The sequence below is a fragment of the Paralichthys olivaceus genome, chromosome 14 (assembly GCF_024713975.1).
Source record: "Paralichthys olivaceus isolate ysfri-2021 chromosome 14, ASM2471397v2, whole genome shotgun sequence".
NCBI lineage: Eukaryota > Metazoa > Chordata > Actinopteri > Pleuronectiformes > Paralichthyidae > Paralichthys > Paralichthys olivaceus.
The window spans coordinates 17099968-17125155 of NC_091106.1; the positions used below are offsets into that span (position 1 = coordinate 17099968).

The 25188-nt window shown below is 41.9% G+C and overlaps 1 protein-coding gene across 1 annotated transcript; it reads right to left on the reverse strand.

Annotated features, from left to right (window-relative positions):
* Nucleotides 1–14849: 14849 nt before the first annotated feature.
* Nucleotides 14850–24966, reverse strand: klf5a (Kruppel like factor 5a). The gene is made up of 4 exons (XM_020087740.2): nt 23475–24966; nt 21356–22472; nt 20064–20123; nt 14850–17512 (listed from the first exon to the last, which is right to left on the reverse strand). Exons 1-4 carry the CDS (start codon nt 23634–23636, stop codon nt 17334–17336), a joined length of 1518 nt encoding a protein of 505 aa, XP_019943299.2. The 5' UTR covers nt 23637–24966; the 3' UTR covers nt 14850–17333.
* Nucleotides 24967–25188: the final 222 nt, after the last annotated feature.

Below are 25188 nucleotides of genomic sequence, written 5' to 3' on the forward strand. Positions count from 1 at the left end.
CAAATTTTGCCTGACAACAATGTAAAAAAAAAAATTTCCCCAAAACATTATGTTACTTCTAAATACCTTTTCTCTTTTTACAAACAGTTGACAGATGCATTTCATTCATGCTCATTCATTTGTATCAGACGCACTAATGGGAGTAAACAAACGCAGATGGGAAGGAAATACAGACATATTTTATCTTTCATCAAGTTTTGTCAGGCGTATGATGATCTAAAATCTTAAGCTGCTCATCAAAATATTATTAGAAAAACACTCACTGTCAGTGGCTCTGTGGTGATGACGTTGTGTATATGATGTCCATGAATGTGGTGTAATGTGCCGATGTGCCATCTCTGTACAGTGCTTCACTGCTGTCGTTATGAGTGACACAGTAAAAGATAAACAAGATCAGCTGTAGATGTGATAAAGAACTAAAGTGGCTGACCTCAGGGCTTCATTACTAACAGCTGTACAATGTATTTACATACTTCAATCATAAACCGAACACTAAATGGATTAAATAACCGTAACAGGTGCTATTGAACTACTGTAAGATAATAGTAGAATTAGATGATGGCTCGGCAACCAAATAGTTAACTATTAAAAGAGCTGTGCCAATAAACACTAAAGAAGTTAAAGTTTAAAGAAATATCAGTACTAGCAGACACCCAGATCAAACTGTAATGTCCAAGCAGAAGAAGTTCTTTCTCTTCAAATGGTTCTGCTCTGTAATGGCAGAACGTTGAAGTGAAATCTAGTTTCAGGCTCAGAATGATGTGTGCGTGTTTGTGCATGTGATGTTAAAATTGGGTTGAGTAAAATGTGTAAAAGTAACTGATGTGTGCCGGACCAAATTATTTTATAAAATGTGTGTGGCCACGAGTTGTACAAGGTTGTTGTGTAAATGTGTCTCCATTAAAGCTCTTGGAGAAGTTCTTGACTCTGTTGCAAATGATGGGGACTCATGTGGAGGACAGCAGTGACATAAAATCAACTTCGAATCTAAAACAGTTTAAGAAAGAGGACACAATGTCCACTGAGACAATGTTAATCAAAGGTTATTTCAATGTAAAAACATCAGCCTTCATGATTCAGTGTTTCTTTTAACAACATGTAAATTGCGACAGCTGTAGAAATGTGTATTTAACATACATAGTCCAGAGATCACAACCAAATTTTAAAAAACTTCAGAGATCAACAACCAAACATACAAATCTGTTCAAATCATTCAGTGTCTCAAATGTGTGCAGAGTGAGACCTCTTTCCAAAACAAAACCATTTTATGTTCAGCTCAGCTTTTCTTCCACCAGTGAAACATCTTCTCAAACAAATCCATACAGGATCTGAGAAGAGGAAGTAAAGTGAGGATCTGAGATGAGGAAGTAAAGTGAGGATCTGAGACGAGGAAGTTATGTGAGGATCTGAGACGAGGATCTTAGAGGAGGAAGTAAAGTGAGGATCTGAGATCAGGGAGTAAAGTGAGGATCTGAGACGAGGAAGTAAAGTGAGGGTCTGAGAGGAGGAAGTAAAGTGAGGATCTGAGAGGAGGAAGTTATGTGAGGATCTGAGAGGAGGAAGTAAAGTGAGGATCTGAGAGGAGGGAGTAAAGTGAGGATCTAAGATGGACTCACCGGCAGCACCAGGCCTCATGTCTTCATGTTCACAGCCTCAGTTAAGTTTGCAGAGTTTGGAGACAGACCCGATGTAACAGATGTGACACACTCCTCTCCACAGGTGGGCGCCATCTTCTTCTTCTTCTGATGTTTAATGGCGGTTGGTAAAGTGGTGCCATCATTAGTTCACTCTCCACGTTTAAAGTTAGAGGGGTGGGATCAGTCCAGAGCAGAATCTGATTGGCAAAACAGAACCACAGGAGGTGTGAATAAAACATTTGGGGGGAACGTTAGACATGTCAGACCATCACAGTAAGTTGTATAATTATATAGTACACATAAAATATATAAGACATAAGACAACTTTGTTTATAAAGACCTTTCAAAACAGGTTCAAATGAATAATATGTATTTTTACATAACGCACTTTCAGTCATTTCAATGTGACAAAACAACAAATTCATTCCCTTTCAGTTCTACCAACAAGGACTTGATTAAAAGATGAATTACCATGAAGCTGGACTCTGACACAGAAAACAACAAGTCAATGCTTCCGGTTGAAAAAATAAATAAATAAATAAACATTTGCTCGTGTTAATCCAGAGCTGAACAACAAAGTCTGGTTTGTGTTTCCTCAGTTAAAAAGGTTACCACCGCCATTTTGTCAAAACCACACGTGAGACACGTAAAACATAAAAATGTTCATCAGACTAAGTGTGTTCAAAGTCTGTGTTCATGTCTGTCCGACACAGCAGGACACATTTAGGGGTCATTGAATACATGATATGCATTTTAAAATGAGCACACAGGGGCTGTTGTCGACTTGAATCATTTTATTTATTATTAAAAGCTGTTTCTCAAAGACGATGAATTGTTTGTCACCTGCTTCCTCTCTGCTGCACGTGTCTTCCGCTGTCAGGCCCGGGACTGCGCAAACAGAGCCGGAGGGTCCCATCGGCTTATGAGCAGGGGTTCCCGGGGGAAGGCACCAAGTATGGTGGAGTTGGAGGGGGGCTGAGTGTGTCATGGGATGAATGATGTTTTAATTGTTTTTCAGAACTAATATGGACCCACAAGAGTGTTCGGTATGTTTTTTGTGTTTCACCCAAGTTTAACTATTTTTTTAGTTTTTGTTGGAAGTATTATTTTTTTGTATTCTTTCCTTCTTACTTAATTAAATTTAAAAATCAGGCCTACACTGTACATATTGCTGCACAGGGAATTAAGTTGCAAATGAAAAATAACTACACTTGGAATGCATGACTGGGTTTGTCTCAGTGTTTGTGCCATAACCAACCTTAGCTTGAAATGACTACGAGAGGATCCCAGGCTGCCCTCAGATGCATGGTGGGTAAATGGCTCAGAGATATAAACCCTTGTTAATGCCTTGTAATCAGAAAGATCCTGAAATCACAGCTACAAAAGCCTCTCTTGTGTTTTAAGGGACTTGTATTGAATTTCTATCAGCAACCATAATGAACTCAGTTTATATGATGTTAGAAGGTGTAAAGCTTTTTCAACCCTGACAGACAGATGAGTTTGAACACTCCACAATGTGAAAGGGCAGCCTGGTGATATGATCAGTTTGATAAATCATCACAGCCATTAGTGAATCAATAAAACTGATGTAACTATACAATGTTCTGTTTAGCGGCCTATTACAATGTGGATGTAAGGAGAGACAACACCAGTAGAGGGCAGCACATCACAACTCTCTCAGTCAGTGACCTCATGAGCTCACTGGTCATCCTCTGAGGGTAAATGCATGAGAACTGGTCCAAGCACCAAAGTGAGGCTGTGTAATTGAATTGTTTTTGCACTTATTGACGACATGCTCCGTAACACACTGACTGGCCAACTTCCTCAAACTGGAGGTAACTCAAACAGCAAACTCCGGGAAGAGGCCGTTTTCCCATCTGCAGAGTTCAAGAAGCTCACAGTGAAAATATTATCTCTGCCTCTGACTGTGTGTGGTGGAGCATGAGTGTGTTTGTGTGTGATAGGGAGAAGTAGAAGTCGGGGGGGGACGGGATGAACGAGTGACGGTGAGGGCAGCAGGCCTGACGCTCTCCTGCGACTCGTCTGCAGGGCTTACGCAACCACCACAATTATTAGCCATAATCCCAAATAACAATGTGATTCATAAGAGAAATATTATGAGTCCATTTTTACAGTCTAGAGTGAGTGGCTTTCATTTATTTAGTATTGCAGAGCCACGTAGTTTTATTGTTTACAATAAAACAAGCTAGAAAGGGTGGTGGGAGAAGTACTCAGATGTTTTAGTTAATGTGCATGCAGTAGAAATACCCTGTCAAAAGATAAAGCATAAAAATAAACGAGTTCATAATCCTATGTAATGAATCATGTGTTATTTTATTGTCAAATACTCATAATTTAGGGCCTCACTGTTTTGCATTGTATTGTTTGTATTGTAATAAATGTGTACATTTCTAAATGTAAATTTAGCGAGCTGATTTGGTCATATGCAAAACCTATCCATTTTATGTGTCAGATCGCAATGAAAACAAAACTAAATTTTGGGGGTCAGATATGACCATGATTTTTACATCATATAATATTTAGAATTTGCAAAGTAACTAAATGTGTTATGTAAATTTTATTATTGTTTTTTTTCCTCCTTCACAAGGAGGAGAGCTGAAGCTGGAGCGCAGGAAACCAGGTAACAAAATATCTGAGTGCAAGTGTACAGTTTGAGAGCAAATCTAAGCACAAGCAGGAGCTGTTTACTTTATTGATCCCAATCTGGGAACTTATGGATTTTATTGAGCACAAGTACAGAGTTCTGAGTGGAAGCATTACAACCACTAAATGTCACATCCATAATTCCTGCTCTCAAAGTGAAAGACCATGATCTGATTTAAAGATAGTTTTAAAAAGTATTATAAATGTTTAGCAGTAAAAAATAAAATGTTTCCTCTAAGATATTGTGGAGTAGAAGTCTAAAGTAATGTAGTAAAAGGAATTACTCAAGTAGGATACAAGTACCTGAAAAATCTACTTGAGTAGATGTACTAACTTGAATGTTTCTACAAGAAACTAGCATCATTTTATACTTAAATTTATATTTAAAATTCCTGAAACAACCACGAGGAATTATGGCAACTAACAGCCTGTTTTCTTGTTTTGCTGTGAAGAATTTTTACTGTTGTGTGAAGAGTGCAGCTGGGGTTTCATGGAATCTCGTCAGAGCTTCTGCCCGTGTCCAACTTATTGTAAGGCAGATTTTTTTGTTGTTGCATTATGAAGCAACCGTCAGTCAGTGTTCTTGCAGAGGTGAAATTGATTTACTACTCGGGGCCAAAGACTCCGGAAAAACTTGTTTGAAGAGCAAACTATTGTATCGCAAGACCGATGTGTTTCAGCTTGCATCTTTAATCGAGCTTGTGTATTATCTCGTAATGAACACAGGAAAAACATGAATCTGCTGAGTAAGTGAGTAAGAGGCAGTTTAAATCAGCCACTCAGCAAAAAATATTCAAAAAAGAAAAACAAATCTAAATGAGAACACTTCGAACTTTTGAACGCTGGTGTATCCAACGTTTGCAATGTAAATTCTGTGAATAAATATTTTTACCCATAAGCACAGCACTTGATGGCAGCTGCAATGTAAACAACGCTCAGATGTATGTTTTTGCACAATGATACTGTAAAACATTACCCAAGTCTTTCCCAAGTTTATAACCTCTGTCTCCACAATGTCTGCAGTCTCCACCCATCCTATGTGTGCAAGGTTATGACATTCTCAGCCCACACTCTTTCAATCAAGCTCTTAACGCTGCACACACACACACACACACACACACACACACACACACACACAGACACACACACACACACACACACATACACACACACACTACTGTATGCATTATGTTGTAATCAGTGGAATAAGTGAATAGTAATCAAATTTATGGTTTTCTTGCAGTCTGAGGTCAGGGTCATGTCACGATGTGTCACCTGCACAGTCCTATGCTTTTCTTTTCTTTTTTTGCAAAGAGTGAAATCTCATTTTATCAATGGGCCTTTATTTTTTTTGTTTGGGTGGTTTTATATGTATTTACCAAATAAAGGAGTTGATGCTAGTTGATCTACAATGATTAACCTGGGCCTGTGTGTTTCTTTTCACACTGTGGCTGCTACCCTGTTGCGACACAGTTCCACGTGCCTCAAAAAAAAATGTTTGGTGAACGTCAGCCACTAATTTTGACATGAATTATGACTTGAACAAACACAGCCTTCGTGCTCTAAGAAGAAACCTCTACAGATAAGAGCTGCTGGCTGCTGGACCTCTGACACTGCAGGAAGAGAAAACGCTAATTAGTCCTCGGCAGCAATGAGATATTCTTGACACGAGGGTGTGGAGAAACTCTCTGTAGACCTCGTGTAGTCGTTTTCCAGTCAGGTGGCATCATGTGTGTGAGGGGATCTGACACTTGTCTGTCATGTTTCCTGACGCTTGCTGCTCCGCCGTGACTCACTATTCTCTCTCTGCCTGAGTCACTCTACCGTACTGTAGACTAGAGAGAGAGAGATACATGCATATATACATGTGGACAGATGAAGAGATGGGTGGATAGATAGAAATGGTTTGTATTTATATAGAACTTTTCTAGTCTTGATGACCACTCAAAGCTCTTTACAGTACAGTTTGCCATTCACCAATTCACACACACATTTATACATTGCATCTATTAGCAGCACTTTTTTTTCTATGAGGGACAATTCGGGGTTCAGCATCTTGTCCAAGATGCAGATGGGGAAGACTGGGATTGAACTGCTGACCCTCTGGTTGGAGGAAACTACTCTGCCCTTCACCCACAGCCGCCCCAAATGGATGAATGGATAGATAGATAGATTCATACATACATGTGTGGATGGGAGGATGAGTGGACAGATTAAAAGATGGGTTGATAGATAAATAGATAGATAGATAGATAGATAGATAGATAGATAGATAGATAGATAGATAGATAGATAGATAGATAGATAGATAGATAGATAGATAGATGGATAGATAGACAGATGGATGGAGGGATGGATAAACAGACAGATAGATAGATATATAGATAGATAGATAGATAGATAGATAGATAGATAGATAGATAGATAGATAGATAGATAGATAGATAGATAGATAGGTGGGTGGGTGTTGCTTTCTCATGGAGACAATGGCTGCCAGCTGTACTGTCTGTACTGTGTGTTTTTTGTGTGTGTGTGTGTGTGTGTGTGTGTGTGCTCGTGTGTGTGTACGTGCGCTGAGGGAGCCTCTCTCCTCTCTTCTCCCACTCAGGTCACGTCTAAACAACAGGACGGGGTCAGGACCATACAGATTAAACTATTACCATTATGATGTTAGTGGGACTCGAGGGTGGAATCATGAGCGGCGGTTATGAATACCAGGTTTCATAGGACGCAGTTAAAATGACGCGCAGCTGCCAAAGAAGAAAGGAGAGAGAGAAGAGGTGGGAGGAGGGGGCCGAGAGTTAGGGGATGTGTGATTCTTAGCCTCTTTACGTGTGTGTGTGTATCTGAGCCATGTGTTCAGTGACTGTGTGTAGGTGTTAGGGGATATTTTGGCTGCAGCAGGGGGATTCAGGCATGAGAGAGGCCCTCGTCATATAATAGGATAATGTTTTATCTCATCGGAAGAAAGGAGGAGGGAAGGGGGGTAATGAGAAGGGGAAGAGAGAGAGGCTGATTCTTTTCATAAAGCAGATCTGGCACGGCTGTCCACCCACTAAACTATACAACCTGCTGCACACACACACACACGCACACACACAGATTATTATTTACACAGGTTACTATCTGGTCAGACAGGTTATAACAAGTTTAAGGAACGTTTTCCTCATTATGTAACATCTATGTTTAGAATTATGTGCTTATCCTTGTGCTACAAGAGACTACATGTCTGTCAGAGGGTGCATGTGTGTGCACTGCATATGGTGGCAGCGAGACAGTTCTCACAGTTTTCTGCCCCTGTTATATAAGTTGATGTAATTTTTGTTAAGCTGCTTTATATTCTGAATGAAATGTTGAACACACATTTGTTCCAATACACAGAGTCGCTGGATATAAAGCGTCATGGCTGTGTGTTGGACACTGGACAGGTCCTGGATAACAGTGTTTGAATGCTTGCACCTCTTTCTCCCACTGCAAACACTCCTCCAGGCCAGAGTTTAAAATTACAAAGTGTTCTCAGTCAACTGGCCTGTTTGAGCAGCAAATTTATGAAGGATGAAATATATGTGCTGTAGGAATATGAAGCACTGTCAATCTTCCTTCTGGATCTCGATCTAGATTCTCGTCGCCTCCCGTTGATGCCATTGGGTCCCGATCTCTTTGGCTCGTGCGTCCTCAGGCGCACCCAGTGAAGATACGATGATTATATGTTCAGCTTCTTAAACCTCTTTCTTTTCTGGCTGCAGGGAAACGTGTATCCAGGAGAACAGGCCGAGCTGTCTGTCACAGGGCCGACGGGGAAAATACCCAGAGTCGGCTCTTCAGATTTGAGAAGAATTTATTATAGTGAACGTTTTAAACAAGAGATCACCGCCAGCACAAAATTTCCCATTTTTTACATAGTTTGGATGTGTAATAAATTATTTTATTAGTTCTTTGGGTGAACACTTGTACAGCTGAAACTACCTCAGTCGAGGCCAGGATTAAATAGAAAAAACATTCACCTTGTTTATCGTCTCAGGGCTGATACTTACAGATGAAGACATCAGCTTCCCTTTAATATACCATATGCAACCTGTGTGTGTTTGAACTGTGGGAGGAAACCTCACCTACATTTCAGGCCTCACATAAAGTGGATGAACCCACCGATCCCCGACATGACTCCGGAGCTCTGGCACGTCGCCAGGCTGTCATCTGTTTGTTTGTGGGAGAGAAAGGTCCACAGCGAGACGTCGAGCTTTGATTTAGCCAACGCAGCTTTTGAAAGAAGAACTCATGCAGGTAGATTTCACATTAAAAAAATGATTTATTGAACTTTAAAATGGCAAGACGTTTTCATCTCATCTTAAATATTAAAACAAAGACTTGTGGTTAAAACTGATAAAATGCCTCAAATACTTTTATTGCTTTGTGTCTTTTGGATATCGAAAAATTCAATATTTTCTACTCCCTAGAAAACAATGGCTCATTACTGGTGAGGATTAATAACTCCCAAAAACAACCATGTTCTTTTTTGACCCTTCAACTCTCCCATGATTAAAATTGACCTGTTTCCCCGCTCGTGTCTCTTTGGTGCATTATTCTAAACAATGCCTCTCTCATCTGGACCTTGGAAATACATGTCTTACAGAGAAGAAGGATCAAACTTAACAATAACCACTGTATTTTATTTTTTCTGTAGAGTTTCTTTTGTTATGACAAGAACTAAAAGTTTCCCCATGGAGCTTTAAGTTTGAACGGAACAAAACCGATTCCTCAGAATGAAACTCTAGACACTCGACGCAGGTTCAAGTCAACTGTGTTCATACTGAGTGACAAGTCATTGACCTTCTACTGCATGTAATAACAGAACGTCTTCCTTCTACACACACACACACACACACTCTCCCTTTCATAAACATCTGATGACTTACACATTGCGATGTCTGATGACATGTTTCTGATTAATCGAATGAGGAACCGATGTAGGTTTAACGTTGCTTTTTGGAGGAGGAAACACACTTTCAGGATTAAGCAGAGCCACATGTGGTGCTGTGCCTGCAAAGGTCGAGATCAGTCTGATTATTTAACATTTTTAAATCAAGATAAGTTGTTAGTAGAAATCACAAGCATGAATTCAAGGCATAACAGACGGTTTGAGAAAAACTCTTGTTTTCATAGTCTGTATATTCCCTAAACTGTGATTTTCCATATCTTCAAAGACGGAGATAGGTGGAATGTGTGTGACATGATGGCTCCCAAGAGTAAAACCAAACTGTGGCAATCGCCACCTGGTGGCTGGATGCATAAATCCTGCCTCCCCCATGTTATTGGATGGGGCAGTAAAAAAGTCAAAGTAGACTTAAAATAAATATTTTTCAAAGATGATTTCTTTTATTTTAGGTATCACACTGTTTGTTTAAGCATTCATTTGTCAAATAAATTTGGATATAATAAATTTGATGCTATAAAAAACAGAAACGTCACAATTGACAGCTAAGACTGACCCGTGATTGGTCGAGCTTGTGTATCAGCTCTGGCTCAGACCAAAACTTGTCAGTTTGTTGTACACTGTTTACCGTCCAACCAGTTTCTTCAAACACACAAGTTGAATGTTTCTCCAAGGAAAACCCAAACAGTGATAGCTTTTGTAGGTGCTCCAGGCAACATTTTGACTAATCTGTGTTACCAGCTATCTGCATATGAATGCTGATAAATTAAAAAGTCTGGTTTGGTCAATGTGTTCCGCCTCCCTTGCTCTTTATGTGGACTGTTTACCGCAGGGGAACCAAAGCCTGCTGACCTGATTGGTCAAACCCGAAACGGAAACCAGAAGGCCCCAAAATCTTACACCTCATCTACAGATTCTGCATATATACTGTTTTTATATACATCTGACCATCATGCCGGACCGAACCTGTGAGATTACTGTGATAATAAACTCTGACTAAACAAACAAAAATGTGCTTCACCACCTCTAATCTGTGAAACCATAACGCTGAGAAAACAAGAGGAAACTATTAGCTGTTTGGTCAGGGAGCGTTCAGTAACAGCTGAGGAGTTAACAGTGAGCAAACAACTTGTGTGTGTGTGTCTGTGTGTGTGTGGACAATAACCAGCCTGCAGACCCTTCTCTCTCTCTCTCTCTCTCTCTCTCTCTCTCTCTCTCTCTCTCTCTCTCTCTCTCTCTCTCTCCACAAACCACGATAAGAAGTCACAAAAAGGCCTCCGCCCCCACACGTCAAGTGCAAAGGGTTGTATCCGCTGAAGGCCCACTCAGGGTGTCACCATGAGGGGTTCGCAGGTGCAAAGATATTTGCCTGATATGGAGAGAAGTCTAATGTGTTTGACCTTTGAACTCATTTTACATGTGGAGGTACCCACCCAGGGAATATTATACTAAGGGTGGCTCGAGGTTATCTTAATGCACGTCTGCCGGAGTTGGACTTAATGGTTCCTCTGAGTTCTTTATCAGGAACTGTGTTGATCTAAGACTATTACGTTGGTTTACAGTTTATGGGACTCGTCATCTTTTTCTTATTAGTCACTGCGGTGTAATGTTGAAACTGTGTTATGCTTCACATGGGGAGGCAGTGACCAAAAAGATTAATAACAACTTGTGACTGTGAATAAAACAAGACTCAAGCCCCGAAGAGCAGCAGCTGAAAATGCTTAAGAGCATTTGGCTGCTCAGGTCATTATTTAATTCAAGTATTTTCCAATTGAAAAACAGAGAGCTAAATTATGGCTGGAGTCGTAAAACCTGTCCTCCTTTTTAATACAAATATTGTCCTTCATTATCTTACTGAGGGAAAAGTGACATTTCACTTCCATTCAAAAGCTGACTCACTTTTTATGTGTTGTACTTACTGAGAGTATATTTCAGCTGAGGTAAGATCAGTGAAGCGAAGTGGTGTATTGTATTGATAATGAGTTGTCAATAAAAAGGGCAGCTATGATTCAGGGGGTAGAGTGGGTTGGCCACTAAGCAGAAGGTTGGTGGTTTGATCTCCAGCTACACAAATGTCCTTGAACAAGACACCGAAGCCCAGAGTGCCACTGGCGGCTATACCGGCAGTGTGTGATAGTGTGTGAATGGGTGAATGTGACTTGTACTGTGAAGCGCTTTGAGGAGTTGATAACACTCAAAGGTCAATTAAAAACACAGTTCATTTAGCATAAATGAACAATAGGTGTGCATGTGAGTTTGAATGGTTGTTTGTCTGTGTATGTTCAACCCTGTGATAGTCTGGTACCCTACCTCTCACCCAATGAGATTGGTTCAAGCCTCCACGCGACCCTCAAAGGATAAACGGCATAGATAATAATGATGGATAGATGGAAACTTTGAGATCTCTACTAGAATTTAAAATCAAGTTGTATGGGTTGGTAATAATCGTTGTGAAAATACATTTACTTTCTCCCGAAATATAAAAATTGTCTTCAATAAAGCGAATCACTCACAGCTTCCTAATAGCCGACTGCTTCAGGGGCCTGTTCTAAAAGAAAAGATTACGATTAGCCAAAAATTCAGGGGTCACCTTAACACTCAAATCAGTGGACTTGGTTTATTGGTGCATACTGCCAAAAACAAATCTGCAATTAATCAAACCACAGGGTAAGTGATCCTAGGGCCTCAGGGGGTCTGACTTCCTGTTAATAATTGATCTTAAGTCGAGGCTAATGTTGGGCTGAGTGAAATAGTAAAATGGGCTGCGTTTGTGTTGCACTTTTATCCAAAGTGCTTCAGTACTTGCCTCAAACTGACCCATTCACACACATGCTGCAGCAAGCTGTCGAACAAGGTGTCAGCCGAACCATCGAGAGAAATTTGTTGATCAGAGTTTTAAACTTCATCATGTGAACAAACCGTCCTGTACCTGCTCAGCCTCAGTTGGCAAGAACTTCACTGGCTTGTGTGGAGTGAAGGGGTATGATGGGTAGGCAAAGAAGAAACCATGTATGTGAACTTCAAATGCAGCTTTCTCAATTTTATATTTCTGAAAAGGGGACAGTGGCCTGGAAGCATTATGGTTTCAGATTCTCTCCGTCCCATTGATGTGAACACGATATCTCAAAGACGATTTAAGGGAATTTCTTAACATTTGGTGCAAACGCTCAGTTTAACTCAAGGATGAACTGATGAGATTTTGATTGTCAAAAGTCAAGTTTTTTAACCTTGTGAAGGCAATATATCAGGAACACCTCCAGGGAATCTTTTCAAATTTAGTAAAAATGTTCCGTTGGACTCAAGGATGAACTGAGAAGAATTTGGTGGTCAAAGGACAAAATCACTGTGACCTCATGGTCTTGTGAATGTGATGTTTCAAGATCACCCATAGGGAATTTCATTTCATTAGGCACAAACATTCACTTGGACTCAAGGATGACCTGATTATAATTTGGAGGTCAAAGGTAAAAGTCACGGGGGTCATGTTATTCCTTGTTATCAAGAACACCTCCAGAGAATAATTTCAAATTTGGCACAAATGTTCACTTAGATCCACAGATAATCAATTTGATTTTGGAATTTAAAGGTCGAAGATCCCGGTGGCCTCCAAAATCATGTTTTTGGCCTTTTGAGCATGATTTCTCAAATGTGCCCTAAAAGAATTTTGGTCAACTTTTAGCTTGTAACCCCTGTATAGTGGTTCTCTATATATGAAAACATAATTGAGAATGAACTCTGGCCCTGATATTTGCGCTCAGACCTCTCACACTTTCTAACAACTGGGCCGTTCACCTGAAGCAACATTTTTTAAATAAACGCAGTGTCTTGGAATGAAACCCTCCTCGATTTCTGATATTATCTTTAACTTTGTGATAGCGCGTCAGCTGTTGTGGTATCTCTTCAATCTCTGATAACAACATGTTCTATTCTGAGAATATTGGGAAGGGTTGACTTTGGAGGGAGTGTGTGTGTGTGTTTGTGTGTGTGTTTGTGTGTGTGTGTGTGTGTGTGTGTGTGTGTGTGTCTGTCCGGGCTCCCTGTGGTCACTCTATTGGTCTTCTGAGTGGGTGGTCTGTTCCAAGAGAGGATCACTGGAAACATTACACCTACACACCTACACACACAACCACACACACACACACACACACACACACACACACACACACACACACACACACACGAAGGGAAACTGGGAATCACACCAACGCAGCACAGCAGAGGGTGGAGCAGGAGCCTCCTTCCAGATGTGTGACATTAATTTAGTTGATCCAAAACATGAACCGGTAGCTCCCACTCACTCATCACCACTGTGTGTGTGTGTGTGTGTGTGTGTGTGTGTGTGTGTGTGTGTGTGTGTGTTTGTGTGTGTGTGTGTGTGTGTGTGTGTGTGTGTGTGTGTGTGTGAGATCTTTACTTTTTAAATATTCATTAACAGTACAAGTCTATACATGATTCACACATTCTGTATAATTTAGAAGACTTGGTGAGAGAGAGAGAGAGAATCGAGTTAAGAAGATAGAAAGAAGAAATGAAATTTCTCCTCCTGAGTTTTAGGAGGAGGAGGAGAAGGTGGAGCAGAGAGGACTTAAGGGAGACGAGGTGCATGATTAAAAATGGGGAAAAGATGAGGAGCTGCGCAGGTTATGAGAACAGTCTCCACTCTGACCCACAGAGCAGCGCCCCTGGACTTTCATACAATACTTTCCACCGCGGAGGAGAAGGAGGACGAGGGGGGGAGGGATACGGTGCATGGAAAGACAAAGAGAGAAAAAAAAATGAAATTAAATAAGAAAACTGGAGGAGGAGGAGAAAGAGAGGAGATGTAGGAGGACGGAAGTGGTTGATTGGGTCCCCCCAGAGATCCTTTTGTTTAGATTGTTCTGCATTTCACTTCTTTCACTCTCTCTCCTCCACCTCCCTCTTTTCTGACATCTGAGGTAGATTACAACAGAGACCCCGGGTCACATTTATGACTTAAACCAAGAACATATGGTGTGTGTCCGTGTGTGTGTGTGTGTCCGTGTGTGTGTGTGTGTGTGTGTGTGTGTGTGTGTGTGTGTCTGTGTCTGTATGTGTGTGTGTGTGTGTGTGTGTGCGTGTGCGCATGTTTGTACGGCCATTTCAATGCAGTGGGATTCCCCCTCTGGTCCCAGAGTGGTGGTCAGATTTATTTTCTTGTCCATTGTGTCTTGCTGGGATATCAAAGAACTATTGTTTGTTGATCAGCGAGGGTGCTGCAGGTTACTTGCAGGTTCTGGACATGAGCGCCTCCCCTCCCCTCCATACCCTCTCATCTTCTGCAGTTTTCCCCCAGAAACTTACATTTCTGAGCATTTCGGATCAACCGGAGAAAATCCCAGACACAGAGGATCAGCACTTCCACATAAAACCCCGTCTAGATTTTTAAAAGATTATGTGCGGTTATGTCTCATTTGTTTCATTTAGGCCCTGACGAGGCTTGTTTTAATGCTGCACAGATGCCACACTGTCTGCACAGCATGGCTTACTCTTCCAAAAACAAAATGCTTCAAAATAAAACCCAGTATGTAACACATACTTCCTCAGGCCATGAAATTCTGCCATTGTGAGAAAAAAAATTCCACATAAATGTCAGCACGTCTCTGTAAAAGTGTCAGTTGACTTTATTAGGATCGGCTTCACTCAGTTGAAGAAAAAACAACTTTTGTCTTTGGAACGTTTACTACGAAACAAAAAAACAAGGATTTATAAAATAAGCTGCTGGAAGGACAATATATAAAACAATGGCATCAAAATATCTTTTAAACAGGAAAAAGAAACAAAAAGAAAAAAGGCTCAAACATTTTTGGAGGCGGGGCCTTTTCCTCATTTTGCCCTTTACAAAATGATAAAAAAGAGGAAAAATAAAACAAACTAAATCAAGTTATTTACAGTGCATATATTTACATTAAGGCATTTTTTGCTGGGGAGAAAGATGGTGGATCTGACACAACCCCCACTTCTACACAATCAAATAAATAGATTTACCATGATACATTACAGTGCTATATTATCTTAACGTTACCTGCAGTGAATGAACAAGTACAGTTATGAGTTCAGGCTACACCACACCACCAAAAATGAACAGAGAGGGTTATATTAAAGGGTAGGGTTACATTTATCTATACATGTTCATGCTCATATGTACATTAAAATGGTGTTTTTCTTTACAGTTTCGCGCTTTTTCAGTACAAGATTCCTTCCTTGTGCTTTTTGATGAAGTTCAAAGATGAAATTTCGCACTCATAAGATTAACAGTGAAAAATATGAGTCTGATTCAGAATGATGGAGCCCCGTATTATTATTTGAGGGCCTGGTCACACATTTGCAAATATTTCACTTTTCATTCAACGCCAATCAGTGCAGGTAAGGAGGCGAATAAAACCTTAGCTTCCTGTGGTGAAGCAAATCGTGGCTCTGCGAAGAGTTGCTGAACTTTTCCCCCAATATTGGCTTTTCATTTGTATATGTGTTCACTGAAAGAAGACCTATGATTCTGGTGTAGACAACAGTCTGACTATTCTCTTTTCTGTGTGTGAATAAATCCTGCTCAAACACGATTGGTCAAATTCAAAACAGAAATCAGAAGACCCCAAAATCTTGTCCCTCGCTTACAGATTCACCTGCAGAATCTGTTTATAGGAATTAAGGCCAGTGTGGTTGAGAGAAACACATTTGCCATGTACACATGAGCATGTAGGTATTAAAATGTGAAACTATCCTTTAACAAACCACAAATCCACGTTCGACTGACTGATCGAGCTGCGTTTGCAAATTAGTTGTCTACAGAGTTCGGGAGCGTAAAACCCTCAGAGAAAGTTCCGACTGTCATTTTAGTAACACGTAAATTCAGCATGTCTGTGAAGTGGCCTGAACTGAGCTGTTAAAATTACAATAACTGATGGGTAAACCTTGTAATTTAATACATGTTTCCTTTTTTTTTTTTACAAATAAAAACAGCACCATGTGTGTTTGAAGGACTGCCTACGTTGATCACAGCTCTGCAACCACTGAACAGAAACACATAAAACAGGAGGAGGAGGCACTTAATAAGGTGTAGATGAAGATTATGCTTTGGTTAAACGTCTGAAAGGAGTAAATGAGGAGAAATCTACGGTAATCGAGTTTCAAAACGCTTAATTCAAGCTTGTGCATCAAATACAGTCAATTCTGTTTAACTGAATGATTTCTAGGACGTGTCCCTGCTTAGATTTCTCTGGCTGGAAATCCATCCAAACACAATCTGAATAATTCATCACCTAATTGCTGCTCTTTAGCAACCATCCACCTCCCTCCGTTTCTCAGTCGTCCTCAGATCTCCTCTCTCTCTAAAATCAAAAAAAATCTTTCAATCTCTACATCTGCACCCCTCCCTCGTTTTTTTCCCTGTACTATCTTCCCTCTCTCCAGAGTAATAAATGCCTTCAATTTTTAATATCTGAACAGTAATGATTGGCGGGATTCAGTCCAGTCGTGATAATGATTGTTCCAGTGGTGATGAAGAGACGCGTCTGGCCAAAAAGGCTCAGACGTTGAACACCAATTCTAGTGCAAATCAAATGATTTGGTAAAAAATTAATCTGGCTATTCCAGGTACATAAACAAACTAACAAACCACGGAGTAAACAAAGATTTGGTTTGACTAGTTTTTCAAACAAAAGCTTCTCCTTTATAAAAACAAATGAAGCCAGTTCTATGTTAGAACAGAGAAAAACATGTCAAAGATTTGAGTGGTAAGTGCTTTTCGTTCCAGTCACATAAAATAGTCCAAATGGACTGGAGACACGTTTTGGAGCTACCATTTTTCTAAAATAAGTGTATCTGGGGATGAAAGAACCAGGAACTTCATCCGTCCCACATCTTTCTACGTTAAAACCTCCACATCATCTCACGCTGGGTGAAGAGCAACACGTTTGTCAGGCTATCGTACTGTTTCAGCACATGATAGCAGCACCAGGAAGAGCTGTGGTGTCAGTGAACTTTGTGTCACGCAGCCCGTAACGTTGGAGTTGTGGGAGATGGAGTGAGTGTTTTATGCGTGTCAGGATAGTGCTTGTGTTTTTGTGATGTTTGTGGAAATGCTACTAGTTCTGGTGTCTCTTCATGTGCAGGGCGAGGTGGTCGGATCGGGAGAAGGCGCGTGAGCAGACCACGCACTGGAAGGGTTTGGCGCCCGTGTGCTTCCGATAGTGACGCGTCAGCTCGTCTGAACGCGCAAAGCGCCAGTCGCAGCTATCCCACGTGCACCTGTACGGCTTCTCACCTGTACAGAGAGGAGAGAGAAAGACAGGATGAGTGCTGCTGTCCTCAGAGGTGAACTTCTTTACCTGATCACATGATCTGTGTCAGAGCAGGTGGTATCAGTCTGTGATTATAGGTTCTGATGCTTGTGATTACACTGATCATTATTAAAACTTGAACTAATTCCCTGAGTTACATGATTCATACAGTTGGGTGGAGTGACTAGGAAAACAGGCTTTACAGAAAAGTCCAGTTGTCTATCAACATAAACAGTCATAAGATTGGCAGACATTCATCAAGCACTCCAACACGAACACTGCACAAGTTTCCCACGGACAACTTGTCTGTATTGTTTGCCTTTGCTTTTGTGTGTGTGTGTGTCTCTGAAAGATGTAGTAAGTTTCTTTGTCACATTCCAGTAACATTCAGCTGCAGGCACTTTGTGAAAACTCTGGCGACCTGTCTCGTTCAGTGCCAGCTGCACACAGGTCTCTGTCACAGGCCCAAAACCTGCACAACCACCTGTCCACATTCCCTGGGACTATATTACAAAAAGATTTGTTTAAAATTTGCACTAAACTCTGGTCTGACTCTGTGAAAATCATTTTTATTTAATTTGGCCATGTTTAGAGATATTTTATGAAATACGTCCATTTGGAAGTTTTTGTCTCTTTTCTTTTTTATCTGCATTTTTCAAAGTTAGATGTTACAATCTTCTCTGTGCCTTAATTGGGAGCACCGACAGAGCAATTTATAGAGGAATCTAAAGGAAACTCTGGTTTCTTGGATGTTTTTAACATCTATCTAATCAAATCTCAAAAAAATGTATTGTGTTTCTCAGACTAACTACAGGTTTGTTTCTGGGGGAAGAAAATCTGTTAAAATATCATATTTAGAGGCTCAAGTTGAAGCAGAAATCACAAAGATTAATATCTCAAAACATGGACGAATAAAAACCGACAAACAAAACATTATCTTTTTTGTCATTTGTGTGAAACAATCTTTAAACAAGCAGCGTCTCTAAAACGAACGCCGTGAGCCCGTCAGGATTTTAACCACAGTGTCGCCAAACTCACAAACACACCTGAAACTGAAAACAATGACAGCGATGAAAGCACGCGGACGGGAAAAAGAAAAGAGACAACTGAGAGGAGTGTTCAGTTCTCACAAAACAAACACACACACACACAGACAGACACACAAACAATCAGGGTAATGGATGTTGATGGAGATTAGAGTGGGAACTCCCACTGGGGCCCAAACGCATTAGGAATCATCTCATACAGATTACTGACAGGTGTGTGTGGACGTGTGTGTGGATGTGTGTGTGTGTGTGTGTGTGTGTGTGTGAGTGTGTGTATGAGTGTGTGTATGAGTGTGTGTGTGTATGAGTGTATGTATGAGTGTGTGTATGAGTGTGCATTTAAGCAGCTGAATAAGAGAAGTAGAATGAGTAACTGACAAAGACAGAAATGAGGGTGGGTGCAGGAAGAGTGGCACAAAAAGCAGGTGATTAGATGAATGAAAGCGATAGAAATAATATAGGGAAGAAAATAACAAAGTGTGATGGACAAAAGGCAGAGAGGATACAGAAGCTGCTGCGACATCCCTCTTTTTACGTGCTGTGTTCTCGTTTTGTGGTCTGTAATAACTGCAATAACCACAATCGCCCTGCTGCATGAATGACGCCAGATCTAATTGTCGGGTCATGTTCCCAGTGCTGAAATGCCAGCAATCACACCCACAAAAATGCTGTGAACAAGTTGTTCAGATTCATTTAGATGGAACAGATTCTGGATCGAGGTGAGTGTGAGCTTTGTGATGACTGAGGGATTGATAGATGGATATCAACAGAAGCTTTGTTTTGTTAGCTGGAGTGAGGTGGGGCTCCGACACCCAAACGCTTGTTTGTTGACTATGCCGGCCCAAAACTAATGTGAAAGAAGGAAAAGAATGGCACTCAGTGGTGTGCATACCTCCAGCAACAGTCCCCTTAAATTCAATCAAGCTGCACCACATTTCACACACTCAGATATCGGTTCCCTTAATATGCCTGATTGTTTTCATCTAGAATTATTTCCTGAGAAAACAGTAGAAATGTCAAAAAAACACCCCGGCTTGCAATTTTAAAGACAGCAGATCTGCACCCAAATTTTTCGTGGAAATCCATTAATTTGTTATATACAAACAAATTTTTGTCTCAGACAGATCTCGTATATACTTAAGTTGTCGAACAACCAACCGTGCATCAAAACATCTAAATATCGATGTCTAACCAGGCAACGAGATCCTGAGAGAGATGGCTCCACATGTCTTGCCCTGACCACATAGTGCGAGAGTCATCCCCTGGCAGAAGTGTGTCACTTCCACCTGTTTTGATGGAATAGTATATTGGGCAGAGGATGGGAATGGGGTAGGATACATTTACACACACATGCCAAGAACACAACACCCTGCCTAGCAACACGGTGCCAGCACAGATACCGAAATATGAGTCGCGTGGGCAGCGTCGTTTTCTTCTTTTTTCACAGGGGTCCTGTTTAGAAAAACTGCATTAATGAAGGTGAACTTACCCGTGTGAGTTCGGAGGTGGGCTTTCAGATGGGACGACTTGGTGTAGACTTTCTTGCAGCCTGACGACAGACAGGGAGATAAGCACAAACAGAGGGCTCAATCCAAATCCAAATAATTCACATGTGCCAGATATGTATTTGCCCAATAAACTGAGCTGTGGTATGCTAGAAATGTGAACTAATGGAGAACAGAGGCTGTTTGGAAAGACATACAGTAAATGTTTGTTTTGTTGAAAAACGAAAACGGGTCTAACACATTTTCTAAATTTGAGAAGGTTCATGTGACTGTGTTGGAAAGTGGTCAACACAGTTTGATTTCATATTAAAACTGGTTAAGTTTACTTACTAAAAAAAGAATTACTGCTTTTTTGGAAGAAGCTCACTGCACCTGTTAGTTTGACGCGGAAGTTGAGGAGTTTTAACGATTTAAAAAGACATTTATTATGACTTGAATGAATTGTCGGGAGGAGATACACCGACACACTTTGGGTAAAGTGTGGATCTGTCCTTGTGTGGATGTGACACATCGACTTCATTTGACGAAAGAAATTATACTTGTGCTAACACGTTGTAGGAGGCTCCGCTTAAGCCCATTTTACACGCTGCCACAGGCGAGTTGACATTACATATCCTACAAGTAGCTGCACATCGTACAGCTGCAGTATGTTTGTGTGCGTGTGTGTGTGTGTGCGTGAGCAAGATGAAAAAAATGTCTGTACAAACAATTTCAAATGTGACTGTATGCAAATATGAGTGAGTGTGTGAGTGTGTGTGAGTGTGTGTGTGTTTGTGTGTGTTTGTGTGTGTGTGTGTGTGTGTGTGTGTGGAAAAGCAAATCAAATTACTTAAGCAGAACATTGATGTAATTAAAACACCCACACACACACAATTCATTCCACAAGCATACCAGAATTGACTTTAAAGCCACAACAACGTACAAGTGCTCGCGGCTGCAGCAGTTTGATGTGCAATATTAAATGAGCATGGACACAGATAATTGTCAAGACAGTGACTGATGGACTCCGTTGCCAAAATACTCGGATTCCAGAGAAGCACATTCTCTGCTGTGGCTCCGGTGCGTATCGTGACTCATAGGCCAGAAAAAGTCCTTCAGAACACAACGTATAATTTCAAAAATATGCAGGGGTGTCTTAAAATAACACTGGTTTTCATAAAGCTGACCCTTGTGAGTGACCAGAGATTCACCTGACCGCAGCAGAGTGTAAAAATAACACAGTAGTGACAAGAATCAGCATGCACGTACAGTGGCAGACGTGTGTTATTGTTCTAACCTGGGTAATCACAATGGTGGATCCGTCGTTTCTCCAGGTCAGGATTGTTCCTCCGGCTGTAGCGGACAGACACAGTGGTCTGAGCTGGGGTTGGGGTTGGGGTTATTGCAGGGGTTTGGGGAAGGACTGCAGCCTGGCCTGGGACCGGTGTGGGACCTGTGTTAAGGGGCATGGCTAAGCTGCCGGGTCCCGGGCTGGGTCCGAGCCCAGGGGTGCTACCTGCCATTTTGGAGGCAATGGTGGCTGCATACGAGGGAGGAGGAGACATGGTGTGGAGCAGCTCCTTGTGCCTGTCAGGGCTGCCGGGCTCGGAGCTGGGCGGAGAGGGCGGAAGGTAGGGCACCTGCTGCTGGAGATAATGAGGGTGTGCCTGAGGATGAGGATGTGTGTATGCCTCCCCTCCCAGGCCACAGTAGACGGGCTTGGCAGTCTGCTCCTGCTGAGATGCAGAAGAAGCTACCGGCAAATTATGGAAAGGTGTGTGGATTGTGGAAGTGGAAGTGTGTTGTATCTGCTGCTGCCGATGATGCTGCTGATGCTGAGCCTCCATACCATTGCCATGGGGATGATCCAAGCCAGAGTTAAGGAGCTGAAACAGCGAGCCGTCGTTGTGATGGTGCAGAGCGTGTGGCTCGAACTGTGATGACATTTCCTGTTTGACAAACACCTCTGGCACTGAATCGCCACCATGGCTGCCTCCCGACTGGTTGAAAACACTGGTGAAGTCTGGTAACCCCGCTATCGTCATGTTTATGGCTGAGGTTTCCATTGCAATGCTGCCGGGGCCGTGACTAGATGTGCCGCAGCTACCAGAGGGTGAAGTGTTGGGGCAGTGCGGCTGTAGGTTGGGGGAGAAACACGGGGAGGCAGATTCTGTTTTGATGTGGGTGAGACCTGTGTGGTTCTGGTGCTGAGGGGCCCGCACCTGCTGACACAAGCCCATCCTCAGGTAGGCCACCTCGGGCAGGTAAAGATTCATGTTCAGCGTGTAGGGAGCGCCACCGTGGTCATCGGTGAAGAAGTGATCCACGTCTCTGTGTGACTTCTGCTGGCTATCTGCATGAGGTGGAAGGGAGAGAGGCTGAGGGGAGAGATATCTTTCCATCTCACATTTTACCTGTTGAGAAAACACACACAAGAAAAGAAACAAGATCATCTTCTGCTTTTAAAGTCAACTTTTGGTTGAATAAAATGCGAACGCATCTCATGAGCCAACGCGAAACTATTCCGGGGGCGCTATTTTGAGAAGACAAAAGGTTTGATAGCACAGTCACCACTAAAACATTTATCAAGTAGTCATCAATAGGCGCTTGCCACATTCCCTCTCTGCCTGCAAGGCTGAACTCAAAAAACCCATCAGGCTGCAAGGGGCCAGCAGCTGAGGATCAGGCTGTGCTGGTGGAAATTCAGAATCAGATATAAACCCTTGCAACCTATGGAGGGAACATTTGTGCATGTGATAACAGCACATCACAGCTGTTCACACAGGTAAACAACTTCGTGTCGAACAACCTCCTCCTCACTGGTGCTTCTAAACTCCATAGACCTGTCGGACCTGAGTGCTGTGAAAGTTGGAGGAGCCCCGCAGCAGAGGATGAAACAGCAACATGAAAGGGAATGGGGGAAACACCCATGGCTCCCTGTGCTCTGCAGCAGCGGCAGCAGCAGCAGCAGTGGTAGTCTGGGGATGGGCTGTCTATTTCTGGGCTCCTGATCCCACCAGCTGTTACAGAGACCTCTCTCATCTGCAAGTTCTCCTGCTCGGAGGGAGGACAGGAGTTGCTGGGACCTTTTCTGACCGGGGCTGGAGTCAGTTGTTGTCGGGGTGGTGCGATGGTGAGGGGACAGGAGGGGAGGGAGGGGACAACTGGTGACCAACTGGCCCCGGCACACGGCGCAGCAAACATGCGGCGAATGCGCCTGCAGACTCGGATCCGCGTCCAGCTGCTGCTCGCTCCATAGTGATGAGGAGCAAATATCGCTCGATTGCAATGTGGAGGCCGAACAAAATAGAAAAACATCACAAACACACACACATGCACCAGCGGGGTCCACACAGACCAGTCTGCCACGCCCATTCAATGAAACATCAGTGTAATCATGTGTGAGGTCGGTTTACCTGCGTGTAGTCGATGTGTCCGGGTTTCTCCTCCGGGATCTTGCAGTCCAAGCCGAACAGCGCCGAGTCCTCCAGGGGGAACACAGCGGGGAGGCTCGCCTTCTGCAGCGGGTAGAAGGGATCCTCCTGCCCGCCGCCGCTCATCGCGAGTGTCGCGGCCATGAAGCTCCCGGTGCACCGCCGCAGATCAAATCTAATCCGGAGCTGCTAAGCTAAGAAAATGAATCAAATAAAAAAAAAAGGGAGGATGCTACAGCGGAGAGTGAGAGCAATGAAGCCGACAAGGTGGAGCGCGTGTGGGGGTGTTGGTGGTGGTGTTAGTGCGCCTGTCTGCTACATCTCCCTCCACTTGTTTCATCCTTCCACCGGCCCTCAGTCACTTTTCTATCCGTGTCGTAGGGCGGGGCGCCCCGGGTAAATACAGCACACGCACCGCCCATCAACCATTTAAAAGGCTTTGATCATTCATTCAGCGGCCACCGCCCTACACACACACACACACACACACTGTGCACGACACACTGTGAGCTACACACACACACACACTGTGCACGACACACTGTGAGCTACACACACACTACCACAACACACACGTCCATGGAGCAGGTGAAGGTTCAACACTTTCTTATTAAGTTGTCAAACCACTTTGTAGAAATACTTAGAAATAAAAGTCATCAAATATATCAACTTTAAGATATATGAGCAGCCTGACACAGTTTTTGGGGGCAAATTTTTGTTTCTAATACTGATATACTGGCTGATGTATATATGTCAGAGAAACTGGCATTGATTCCTAACATGTTGTTATTAAACGTTTATGACACAGAAATGTAATAGAGTCCTGATATTTTACAGTTCAATCATAAACTATAAGTGAAAAGTAAATCGAACTTGAAATAAGAAAATTAACAACACAACACATTTTAACAAAAGTGCAAGTCTTCTCTTCATTGTTTATTCTGCAAAATGAAAGTTTTCCTATTTGCAAACCTAAATGCAAAATCCAAAATGCTCATATTGGCCAACTGATTTATCTCTTAACTCAAAGAGTCAAAAAATAAAACACGATGCAGACTGGATCACTTCAGATTATTATATATTATTTGGACAATAACGATTACATTTAGGTTTTAGTTTATCTTTAGTGCTGCATCTGTAAAAGTGAGTCTTACTGTACTCAATATACTGCTGTGTATCTTATTAAATATTGTTAACGATCATTTTTTAATTGATTACATGAATCAATAAAGTAACCAAGCCACCAGCTTTAAGATAAATGTAGTAAAGTAAAATCAAATTGCATGTATTGGACTAGAGTTACAAAATGAAATGGCTTTACATATGTGAAGTACAAGTACCTGAAATAATACTTAATATCATTAAATTCTGAAAATTTAATTTTGTATTGGCCTAAATACTTTCCAGAGTGTAACTCATTGTCTACTGTAAAAGATCAGAGGTCTCAAAAGATATGTAAAAAAAAAAAAAAAAAAATCAGTGGAGCGCAATCTATATGTAAATTCCCATAGTACAAATAAGTCTTGAATTAGACTCTGAATATCTCCTAAATCTCAACTTCTTCCCCACGCCTCCAGTTGGTCTACATTATTCACAAAGCACAGAAATCACATGTTTTTCACAACAGCAACTCAGAGATAAAAGGGGACTGCAAATATCCGACACACATTTCAGTGTTTACATGAATGGATAATAG